This window comes from Natator depressus, chromosome 5, assembly GCF_965152275.1.
Source record: "Natator depressus isolate rNatDep1 chromosome 5, rNatDep2.hap1, whole genome shotgun sequence".
Lineage (NCBI taxonomy): Eukaryota > Metazoa > Chordata > Testudines > Cheloniidae > Natator > Natator depressus.
Window position 1 is genome coordinate 4,986,750 of NC_134238.1, and position 12,316 is coordinate 4,999,065.

General features: G+C 39.5%; 1 protein-coding gene across 1 annotated transcript in view; it reads left to right on the top strand.

Annotated features, from left to right (window-relative positions):
- The window catches only part of KIF24 (kinesin family member 24), a 40,231-nt gene that overhangs the window by 6,835 nt on the left and 21,080 nt on the right, over positions 1-12,316 (top strand). The window contains exons 2-5 of the mRNA XM_074952269.1: positions 1,197-1,835; positions 7,114-7,303; positions 9,083-9,180; positions 10,649-10,864. Coding sequence (XP_074808370.1) covers positions 1,210-1,835; positions 7,114-7,303; positions 9,083-9,180; positions 10,649-10,864 — 1,130 coding nt within the window. The 5' untranslated portion in view covers positions 1,197-1,209. The remainder of the gene's footprint in view (positions 1-1,196; positions 1,836-7,113; positions 7,304-9,082; positions 9,181-10,648; positions 10,865-12,316) is intronic.

Below are 12,316 nucleotides of genomic sequence, written 5' to 3' on the forward strand. Positions count from 1 at the left end.
ATATCCTATTCAGTCAGCATATTATTAGACAGAAGGTATATTTTTACTAGACAGACTTAGTTTGCCATTGATTTTAATGATAGCAGGTGAAGATTTGGGTTTTTTTCCCAGCAAATTAATTTTCTTAAACAATATATTACTGTGGAAATGAATGTAACCAGCATTACTGGGGGGGGAAGGCTTTTAGTAACACACAATTTCTTATTTGTAGGGTGATGTTAACAGTTAAAAGTCTCCAGTCAGGACTGAGGCCCCATTGGTTTTAGGTTCTGTCCAAACATCTAGAAAGATATTTTCCTATATTCAGTAGGCAAAGGATATAGATAGTGTTAGCATTTGTTTGTCTTATAAAACAAGTAAGAATTTTTGCAGATGTTAATCATGCTGGAAATAAACATTTGCAAAATACATCATGGTAGGAAGGCAAAGGTTTGAGAACTGAGAGTAATTTTCACATATTTAACTACAATGCCAGATATTTTTTGAAATTTCCAGAAAACCTGAGTATGGAGTTCCAATAATTTTATACAGATTTGGAGACTCTACAATACATTTCAGTTTATCGATAATAAGTTCCTGTCAAATACAGCTGAGAAAATGCAAATGGTACACAGAATACACAGGAAATCTAAACTTAAAAAAGAAAGCATGTAACTATGTCTATGCTGTAGTGTGTGTATTCTATATATAATACATATAATAATCCTTAGTCTTTTAGGCTTGATCTTTGAATCTGTCTTTATCCATTTCTTATACTTTTGTTAATTAATCGTGGGTATCAGTAGGACCACATGCCTGGACATTAAGTTGAGCATCTAAAATTAGGCATGTTACATTCTGTAGCTGGTGGACTGTGTTTCAGTAGCCTGTGGCATTCATTGAGTAGACATCACAAGTGCAGGGAGTCTGCAGCAGTAAGTGACTGTAGATATGTGTATATCTCTGTATGGTGTTTTATTGTACATTTCTGTATGTATAGAAATAATTTGCTTGCCCTTTATTTGGTATATTTTTTCCAGTTACTACATTTCATAATGTTAGACAGTCCAATCTATGGCAGCCTGGATTTTAACTTGTGCCTATCCTAGTTGTAGATAATAACATCTATAGATAGCTGGGGAAATGCTATGTTTTTTCTTTGTTACCTTTGTCAGCTATGTATGGCTCTAACGTTTCATTCGTTTGATTTCTAATAGAGCTTAATTGAAGATGGCATCATGTCTGTACGAATGCCTTTGTGAGGCAGAACTTGAAAAATATTATCCTCAGTTTGTTGCCCTGGGCCTTCAGAAGATAGATGAACTAGCCAAGATTGCCATGAAAGATTATGCCAAACTAGGGGTCCATAACATGAATGATCGCAAGCGCCTCTTTCAACTCATTAGAATTATCAAGATTATGCAGGAAGAAGAGGAAGGAGCAGACACGACCAAGCACGATTTTCAACCATGTGACCTCTACGTCCAACCTCAGGTGACCAGGTCAGGTCCTCGTAGACAACTACATTTTGAGTCCCTCTTTGAGAAAAAGGATGGAACAGTTAAAGACTGTGAACTTGAATTGCAGAGTTTCTCTGATTTCTATGCTAACAAAGAAAAGGAAAGTTTGGTGAAAATGTTAGGACATGTTCTACCAGGAGACTCAGCGGACAATAAAATAACCAGAAGAGACATTCTGACTGTTCCTGGAACATGCACACAAAATGAACTGGACTGTCCTACAATATATTCATCAAATAACATTGTCCCTCTGTTGGGGGATTCTGAAGCTCCGATCATACAAAGAGTAACTCATATTTCCGGGTATAATTATGGACTACCTCATTCTTGTATCAGGTAATAACCATTAACTTTTATTTCATAGACTCATAGAATATTAGGGTTGGAAGAGACCTCAGGAGGTCATCTAGTCCAATCCCCTGCTCAAAGCAGGACCAACACCAACTAAATCATCCCAGCCAAGGCTTTGTCAAGCCGGGCCTTAAAAACCGCTAAGGATGGAGATTCCACCACCTCCCTAGGGAACCCATTCCAGTGCTTCACCACCCTCCTAGTGAAATAGTGTTTCCTAATATCCAACCTAGACTGCAACTTGAGACCATTGCTTCTTGTTCTGTCATCTGCCACCACTGAGAACAGCCTAGCTCCATCCTCTTTGGAACCCCCCTTCAGGTAGTTGAAGGCTGCTATCAAATCCTCCCTCACCCTCCTCTTCTGCAGACTAAATAAGCCCAGTTCCCTCAGCCTCTCCTCGTAAGTCATGTGCCCCAGCCCCCTAATCATTTTCATTGCCCCCCACTGGACTCTCTCCAATTTGTCCACATCCCTTCTGTAGTGGGGGGACCAAAACTAGACGCAATACTCCAGGTGTGGCCTCACCAGTGCCGAATAGAGGGGAATAATCACTTCCCTCGATCTGCTGGCAATGCTCCTACTAATACAGCCCAATATGCCATTGGCCTTCCTGGCAACAAGGGCACACTGCTGATTCATATCCAGCTTCTCGTCCACTGTAATCCCCAGGTCCTTTTCTGCAGAACTACTGCTTAGCCAGTCGGTCTATATCAGTCACTATGTTTGGAGTTAACTGGCACAGTTAATCACTCCTTTAGAAGCTTAAAAAGGAAGATCCTTCTTCATAGACTCTAAATGAACTTTATGTATAACTAGAATCAAACAATGCATAACTTCTGCAAGGGTGATGGAAAATCCTGTGTGGGAGGGAAACATTAACTAGCACTTGGGACTTTCCAACACTAGTAAAAAAAATTCAGTTGAATTCACCAGCTGCTATTTACCAGAATTGGCTAAGAATAAGCTTTAGTATCTTGCAGTGCTTATGCTTTTGTTTTGCTTTTGTTCTGGTCAGTTTCTCATATTTTTCAGTGTAGCCATCTTGTATAATTAAAACTGTTTTTTCACAAAATATTGCACTCCAAGCTGAAAGCAAACTGTGTCACAAGTTTTCCCCAGTAAAAGTGACACATATTACAATGGATATAGTTTTTTATTAAGGGAACTCCCGAGGTATCACTTTAAAAAAGAATCTGGATATATTTAATGTTTATGAAAATTAAGAACTAATAGTATTGGCTTAGACTGGGCAGAGTACGGGCAAATACTGTATAAACGTCACCGGCATGGAGACCAGCTGATGAACTTCCTTGCTGAGCTGTAGCACTCCCAAGTTAATCCAGTCATGGAACTCCCGTACTGAGGTACTGACCACCTCCATGCTGTTCCGATATAGGGCATTTCTTAAGTCTTGGGTATTTTATGATATGCATAGATAAGACTAGAGGAAACCAACAAAGTCATTTTCATTTGTGAACTAAATCAAAATTTGAACCAGAGAGTCTCTAGAGGTGAAAATTTAGTGCATATAATGCCTCTGTGTTTCCCAAAGAGCATTGCACTTTACTGGAAATACATCTGAAAACCTGTTAGCATTTTCTCTTATTTTGCTTGAAATATTTCCATGCACACAAATCCAAATCAGAACCAAAATCACTACATTCTACAGAATGTTTCTGAAAATACTTTTATAGGCTTGGCAAATTCTACAATGACATGATGTTTGTAAACTGCCCAAGACTGAGTTGCTGTCAAAAGCTAGTTTTACAGCTGTACTGCTGGAAAATGATGTGAAACATACTTTGGCATGGAGAATTTTTAATCCACATCATATTTAAATCTATTTTTTCCTACTTATAAATGGGTTTATGATAAAATTAAGTAATATTTATTATTATTGCCTTTTGTATTACTGTAATATTTAGAAGCCCTAGTCAAGGATCAGGACCACAATGTATTAGGTGTTCTACAAACACAGAACAAAAAGACAGTCCCCGCCCCAAAGAGCTTATAGTCTAAGACAAGAGACAACAGATGGATATAGATAGAGGAGTCCAAGGAAACAATGAGACAGTATAGGTCAGCATGGCAGGCAGTGGTCTCAGCACACCAGCAGCTTAAATTGTTAGAGAGTTTTAAGGAGGGAGTGAAGGTGGATAATGAGGTGGGGCTTTGTGGATATTTATGGGGAACTCCTCCTAAAGGTGAGGGACATCACTGGAGAAAGCATAAAGGTACTTCTTTGAAAATCTAATAATGGGTAATGGAGGCTGGCATCTTGGGCCAGTCAGAAGTGGGAGTTTACATTTCAATAGTGAATGAGAGACTAGGTTGGATGGGACTAGGTACCGAAGGGCCTTGGAAGTGAAGGCAAATATAACTACATTCTCAGCTGTCAAGAACACTGTAGAATGATGTCATAAAACTAAGCATACAGAAACATAAATAGCTCTTGTTAACATGTTTTAAAATGTTTTTCACTTGTCATAGCAAATGATTTGATGTTAATGTTAGCAGACAGAGTCACTTGTAAATTTCTTCTGCCCTTATTGCCTCTGCCAGGCTCCCAATTGCCTCTCTTCTTTTGAAGATAATATAAAATATATCTCTATGCCACCTGAGAACAGAATCATTATTTGTTTAGATTTCCTATAAATCTGTCTTAAATGCCGAGTGCAGTACATGGAATTAAAACAGATACTTTGATCCAGTACAAAGTATATGTAATAAAATGTGTCTCTCAACAAGACAGAACTTCTAAAAATCCCTTCTCTAACATCAATAAGGTCTCCATTAAGACTTCAAGCATTCCTTTTCATCAGTCCCTCACTAATTCTCCCTGCTTCCTCAATGCCCAGGAAAAGCCTGGAAGAAGAGTTGACTCCTTCATTGTGTCCTGAAAGTCACCAAATCCAGGCTCTGATAAATTGAGCTGGGAAGTAAGTTCCAGAACTAGTGACCCTTCACTGAGAACGTCTGGCCCCTAGCATTATCCTGCTTATGCAGGGGGTTCCTGGTATACGTCTCCCCCTTATCTGTCATTTCGCATATCCATCACTCATCAATAGGGGAACGTGTTCCGATTCACTCTGATCCCGATCCACATATCCATCACTTCACCTTTTGCATAGCTTTTCTTTCGATGTTTCCCCTGGCGTTCAGGAGGTGCTGGGAGGGAGGGGGAGGAGCAGGGACAGGGCACGCTCGGAGAAAGGGGTGGAACTGGGCAGGAAGAGGCTGGGTGGGAAGAGGTGGGGCAGGCCATTATTTCTTATGGGGAAAAATTCCCCAGTATCCGTCGTTTCAGCATCCATTGCCCTTTTCAGGAACGCAACCCTGACATATACCAGGGGACCCCTGTATCAGGAGGGGACTTTTATCTCAAGCATGTCAGATGATCTCAACTGTAATGTTCTCTCAAGGGTGAAGAGGTTTCCATTCAAATATAGGGACTGTAATCCTTATTCATGTGAGAAGTTCTGCTGCGGAAAATTGATGGGAATACATGTTTGACTAAGAGCTGTAGGATCAGGCCCTATATTGGAATGGAAACCTCTTTTCCCCTTGAGAGAACAGCTGTTAACATTTATTTCTGAGCACTGTACTTTTAGATTAATCAAAACTGGTAATACAGTAGCATTGAAATCGTAAGCCTGCAGTCCCAATAAAAGTGGAAGAGCTGGTACAAATACCCTTGTTATATTGTTTTTAATATAATAGAAGTCTAGTGCATGTTTGCTTTAAAGTTGTGCATTAAAAGATTTTGAAAGAGCTTTTGGACATCAGGACAGAAATTTTAATTTCAAGTAACGCAAGGGTTTGATTAAAATGATAGTTACTGACTAATTCAGATTCAGAGCCAGGTGGAAAATCATTTTTCATTTGGCTGAAGAGTGCTTGAAAAATGGAAAATTGGAAATGACATGTTTTATTTTAATGACAGCATCTTCCATACATTGTATTTCAAGGTGTTTTATACAGTGGGTTAATCAGCTAGAGAAGAAATGATTTAATGTCTCTGAGGGAGGCAGGAAGAGAGTTGAAGTAAACTTGGCAGGCAACACAAGTGAACCTGTACCCCCTCTCCTTCTTAGTTCTTCTTAGACTGAGTGTTTCAGGTTATAGACAATGTCTCATGATTGCTTTATACAGCACCTTGCACATTGTGGGTGCTACTGTCCTACTATAACTAATTATTATGTGATAGGAATTTAAGGGTCAAAGAGGTATAAATTCTAGCAACACCATAGGGTTGATAATGGGCAGATTTACAGCCAAGGGAAATGTGGGAGGAAAAGATCATTGAGAATCAAGTTTGACTGAGATTTCTGGCCTTGGAACATAGGTTATATCTTAATTATGGAGTGTGACAGATATTAGAGATGTGAGAGAATGGGCTTCTTACCAACTAATCAGATTTCAGTCTCTGAAGCACTGAGTAATAGGAAGTTATGGTGTAGTCAGAAGCTGACAAAGTAGAGACACAGACAGATGGAAAAGAGAAGGATTAATGGGTATGTTGAAAGATATATAATGCTGGATGCCAACCACACAAAAGTTGTGTCCACAGTTGAAACTGGCAGTGAGACAAGAAAGAGTACTAAAGGAAGAATCTTGTGGTATTCCACAGTGAAGGGGATAGTTGGAAGGTATAAGCCTCTACCCAAAATGAAAAGGAATGATTAGAAGAACAGGATTCAGGCCAGGAGAAGAGACTGCAAGAGCCACAGGTTTCTTAATGAAAGTGTTCAAGAAGGACAAAGAGAGACCGATATTAATGAAAGCTGTGTGGAGAGAGCTGTTAAGAGAGCTGGGTCCATTATGAGAGGCAAAGAATATGTCATCTCCTGGGGCAGGGCAATCTTCTTATGAAAAAGTCCAAAGAAATTCCTGGTCAGAACAATCTCCAGAAAATTGGATCTTATGTTATGTTATTTTGGATCATCAGTTTGTGGACACCCGAAGTTATGTGGGGTCAGCAATAGGCTCAGAATTACAAGGAAAATAGATATTAAAAAAATCAGTGCTGTCACTTTAACAAAAGTACCCAAAAGAATTGCATCCCCGCTTTTAAGAGACACAATAGAAGCTTTCACATTTATAATATCTAATTCTTGGAGATCTTTCAAAATGAGAGAAACCGAGCTAGCTTCGCTAAACAGTAACAGTTAACAATTGAGTTTATGGCCAAGTCCATGGATATTTTGAATTGTCTAGCATCCTCTTTTTTTAAACACAAATTTGTGATCCTGTGTTCTAGATCTAGTACCTCTGAGAAGGAGATGCCGTGGACAGAGACTGACAAAATCCGAGTGTGTGTCAGAAAACGCCCGCTGGGCCTGAGAGAGGAGCGGCGGGGGGAAGTTAATATCATCACAGTGGAAGATAAAGAAACTCTTCTTCTCCATGAGAAGAAGGAGGCAGTTGATCTTACCCAGTATATTCTGCAGGTAATATGAGCTCCTTTTGCTCTTAAAACCCCTTTCCATTTATAATGAGTAGGAGTAGTGTGCTAGCTGCCTGAGTGGTGGAGCGACAGTGTAATGCATTAACAATCAAGTGAGAGATGAAAACAGGCTTGGGATTTCAGTAATGGAAATAAAAAAAAGACCTTTCTTTCTTTTTCACATTAAACACAGAAGTTTGGGTTCTTCTCTCACTTACCCCATGTAAATCCATTGGAACTACTCCTGATTTACACCAGCGTGTGAGAGGAGAAGCGAGCCCAGAATTTTAATTCCCAATAAACACCTTTTTTTCTCTAAAAACTAGCATTTGCTCCCTGTCTACCTTGCTTGTCAAAAAATTAACATCCTTTTTCTGAGGCCTGGGTGCCAAAAGAAGACCCTCTACCAAAAGCGGGGTTAGAATGCAGTTGCCTGCTGAGTTCCTTATAGCCACTTTCCACAGGATTTCAGTGCAGTATCTCTATTTTAATGAGTCACACACGTCCTCTGATTCTTTCCTAGTTTTCCCTCACTCCAGAGCCAAATGCTTTTCAAAGAGCAGTTCTCATTTGGTCTTTGTTTCTAAATCCTGGGTACCTTCTGCTGACATAGTTCAAATTCTCATTCTGACTGACAGCACCAGGAACAGAACTGATTTCTAGAGAGCAGCAAGCTATACTGACCCTAGTGTGTGTTATTTTTATAATCCGAGGACTGGCAACTGTTCAGGGTAGTAAAATTAAATTTGCTAACTCTCTCAGGCACCATTCATATAACGCCTTTCACAGTCAGATACATGCTGTAATTCCACTCCCTCAGTCTCCATGTAGCTAGCTATCTTAGGTGCTATATAAATGCCTATCACCTTGGCATCTAAATGCTAAAATAAATCTCCCCAGCTAAATTATATTCTGGCAATACTGTCAAAACAAATCTTGCTATAAATCACTGGTCGTGCAAGCAGAAATATGCCATAGCCTTACTGAAACTGATTTAGATTTGCATGTATGTTCGTATGGATCATCTATGCATAATTCATGTAGTCATCAGTTCTGCAACTCTTCTATTTGAGATTACCCAGCGCTGTTTTGTTTGTACTGTACTGAAGTATAATGTTACAGATGCTGTCCCACTGGGGCCCTCACTGAAGTGAGAGCAACCCCAATAAGCAAAATTTAAAATCTATAAGGGGCTGATCCAAAGTCCACTGAAATCAAAAATATGTTTTCATGGACTTCAGTGGGCTTTGGATCAGGTCCTAAGTGCAGGAGTTCTACTTCTCAGATAGTAAAATCCAGCTTTGCATGCGAATGGTTTGATCCTCTCCAGCACACATTTTAAGTGTGTGGAATAGCTAATGTAGATCACAATGGATCTATGACCTGATTTTGATCCTGTCTACTATATAACCATACTGTGTTGCTGTGGGTTGGTTCATTTCATAAATAGATTAATTTTGTTTTTAAGTTACACTCATGCTTTTGTTTCTTGGCTGCTGTACATTATGCTTGAAGATGATGGGGGGGGGGGCAGGGAACAGAATCTTCTCTTAATTTTCTACTTCCATATTCTATTTTTTGGTGGGTTGTGGCTTGATGCTGCTAAAAAGTGAGTTTTACTTGGTCACTTAGGACCAGCTCCAAAGCCTCCTGAAGTCAATGAAAAAACTTCTGTTGACTTTAGTTAGCGGTGGATCAGATCCATAGCATGTGCTACACATTATGGAGTAAAGGAGAACTGAGAGAAATTTCCTTTAGTATAAAAATCATATTTATTTTTCAGCATGTTTTTTATTTTGATGAAGTCTTTGGGGAGGCATGTACCAATCAGGATGTGTATATGAAGACTGCTCACCCCCTCATTCAGCACATTTTTAACGGGTAGGGAGCCATTGCTTACATTTATTCCTTTTATCCTTTTAGTTTTCATTTTTCATGTATGACTTTGATGTGTAACTTAAGTTTTCTCTAAAAAAACATTAATTTCACCTTTTCCACTTACCCTGTTTAAGGTTGTGTGTATGTGTACATAAAATATAGAAAAATGTCTGTGTATACAATTTTGACAAACAAAGGGCCTGACCTTGCAGTCCTTATTCAGGCAAAACTCCCCTTGTATTCAGTGGGAGATTTGTCTGCAGAAGGGGTGCACACTCAGACACCCAGGATTACTAGGGAGGCAGTTTGGTCTAGTTAGAATGAGAGATTCGGTGTCAGGATTCCAGGATCCTAATTCTCTGCTCTGACAGACATCCTCGTGATTTAGAGTAAGTCCCACAGAACTCAGTTGCTCAGTTTACCCATCTGTGAAAGAGAAATAAAACACCTTCATGGGACTGTTGTGAGAATGTTTGTAAAGCACTTTGAAATGTACTTATATAGTTCATAGTAGTATAAAGGAATTATAAACTTTATCAATAAAGCTGTGGTTTATCTTTATTTTATTTACTTATTTCTATTTAGAGAGAGACTTATAATATACTTTCTGGTTAATGGAAAAATCAGGGTGGTTTTACATGTATAATTGTATTTGAGTACAGAGAACAGCAAGCTTGAATAGGTCATAATTTCATTGTGACCTCTTGATGGAAAGGAATTACATGTCTATACTGGAAAATGAACAAGATGAAGCTTTCTGTTATCAAGAAGCTCCAAGTGTCATCAGCTGGGCCAGAAATTCTATCACCAGTGTTCTCATTGTTGGATTTACATGAATCAGGCCCTTGGGAAAAGGGGAGGGAGATCTAAGAGGGGAGGATAACTTGCTGTGTAGTCACTGAGAATTAGTTTGCATTTTATGGACTTTGTTCATGTAAGGTTAAAGTGATACACCCATAGACAAAAATATAGCAACTGAGAGTAAACTGAGGTAAGCAAACTTCAACATGCAAAGTGTAGTGCTAGGGTTGTTAAGCTTTTTTCATTGAGTGGACCATATGTTAATATGGAAGTGGCTTCATGGACACCCTACTCCTTGCTTTCATAATCATGCAGACCTGCTCTCCTTCAGTTCACAATCAGTCCTTTCCCCCACTCCTGATCACATAACATCCCTGTGGTAGCTACAATTGTTTATGTGGAAAAGTAATACTGCAAAAGTTTTTAATGTATTTTTAGCTTCTTTTAATGTCATTTTAGCACCTGGAAACAAGGACAAGAGCCAGCGCTGTGTCTCTACCCCCTCTCCACAGAACACAATTTGAGAATCTCTGATATAACAGATGGATATGCATGATAAAATCCCATCACTGAGGGTCAGCAGTGTGTGTAGATATTAATATTGCAGAATCTCTTTTAATAGACCTCAATGGATCAGATGTAGTACTAAAAATAAAAATTATCTTTACAGAGGCAACGCCACTTGCTTTGCATATGGACAGACTGGTGCTGGCAAGACTTACACTATGATAGGGAGTCACCAGAACCCAGGACTCTATGCACTGGCTGCTAAAGACATTTTTAGACAACTAGAGGCATCCCAGTCAAGGAGAGAGCTCCATGTATGGATCAGTTTTTATGAGATCTACTGTGGACAGCTTTATGACCTGCTAAATGGAAGGAGAAGGTATTTAAATAAAAGAGACACATTGCTGTGAAAAAAGGATGATAAATCAGTTTATTTCATTATGGAGTTGGATTGAACAGAATTAAGTTTTCTAATAAGTGAAACTGATTTAAATGGAGCTATTTATGGAGTAAGGTATTGCTCAATGTGAGTAAACATAGTAGAATCTGGCCCTAAATTTTGTAGCATATATAGACACTCCCCCTTTGTGTTATTTCTACAGGAATAAAATCAATCCAAGCAAAGACACAAATCTGAGAGATGAACTCTGTATTAGATACACTCTGCCAGGCTTCACCCCTTGTGATGAACAGTGATAAGACAGTATCATGTGGCAGAGTCACATTAGCTTTTCACCTTTCTTTAGCGAGGTAACCTGAGATTGAACTGGAATTTTACACACTCTAGGAACAGTTGAGTAGCACAAAGCAGCTGAAAATAAGCAGAATGAATTACGGATAGGAGTCCCATAGGAAGGAAAAAATGCAAACTGCTCCTCAGTCTTCTCTCAACCCTGGCAGTGCGGTGGGGCCCCCGACTCCCCCAAGATGGCTGTTTACTAATCTCTTTTCTGAAGAGGGTGTGACTTGGAGTGCGGACATTAATAATTCTGTAGCAAAAGTATCTAGGTCAGTACAGTGGCACTAAACCCAAGGTTTCAGAGTAACAGCCGTGTTAGTCTGTATTCGCAAAAAGAAAAGGAGGACTTGTGGCACCTTAGAGACTAACCAATTTATTTGAGCATAAGCTTTCGTGAGCTACAGCTCACTTCATTGGATAAGCTAAACCCAAGGAAAATCAAAAGAACTCAAGATGTTCCTCAGATAAAAAAAACTTACCTGACCGAAAATATCTAAACACAACGAAACAAGATAACATTCAGGCTAAATTCTGCTGAATAATAAAAGCCTGGCAGGATGGTTTCAGCTTTCAGCGGGAACCACTGGGGCTCTTGAGGGGAGTGCACTTTGAGAGCATGCTGCAATGCAGTGCAGTGCAAAGAGGCTTCCTTGTGCTTCCGAGAGTCTGTGCCTTATCATGAGGCAAGCATGTTTCTCTGTGTTGGCTCTCCTACAGCCCTTTTTAAAGGCCTTCTTGATGTTGAGCTATAGTCCATAGGGCTGTTTCCTTGGACGTAAGCCAACCAGCTGGTATTACCAACTATACCATAACATTCACTTCTCTGTAATTTGTAGCAGAGAGTCACTCATGTACTCTGATTCTGCAGCTGTCGGATCTGCTGCAGAATCCACCTACTGCCACAGAACTATGTTCCAGAACCTAAGCTGTCATTAAAACGAATTTGAGCCTTCATGATTGTGAAGATATACTCAATTCATGTTTTCAAGGTTAAGTGATGCAGTGTGATCTTCCTGAGCCTGGAGGCAGCCTGAAACAAAAGCTCTCAGAGAGGTGTGAACTCTGAAATCTAAAGATGGCAATTTAAATGCC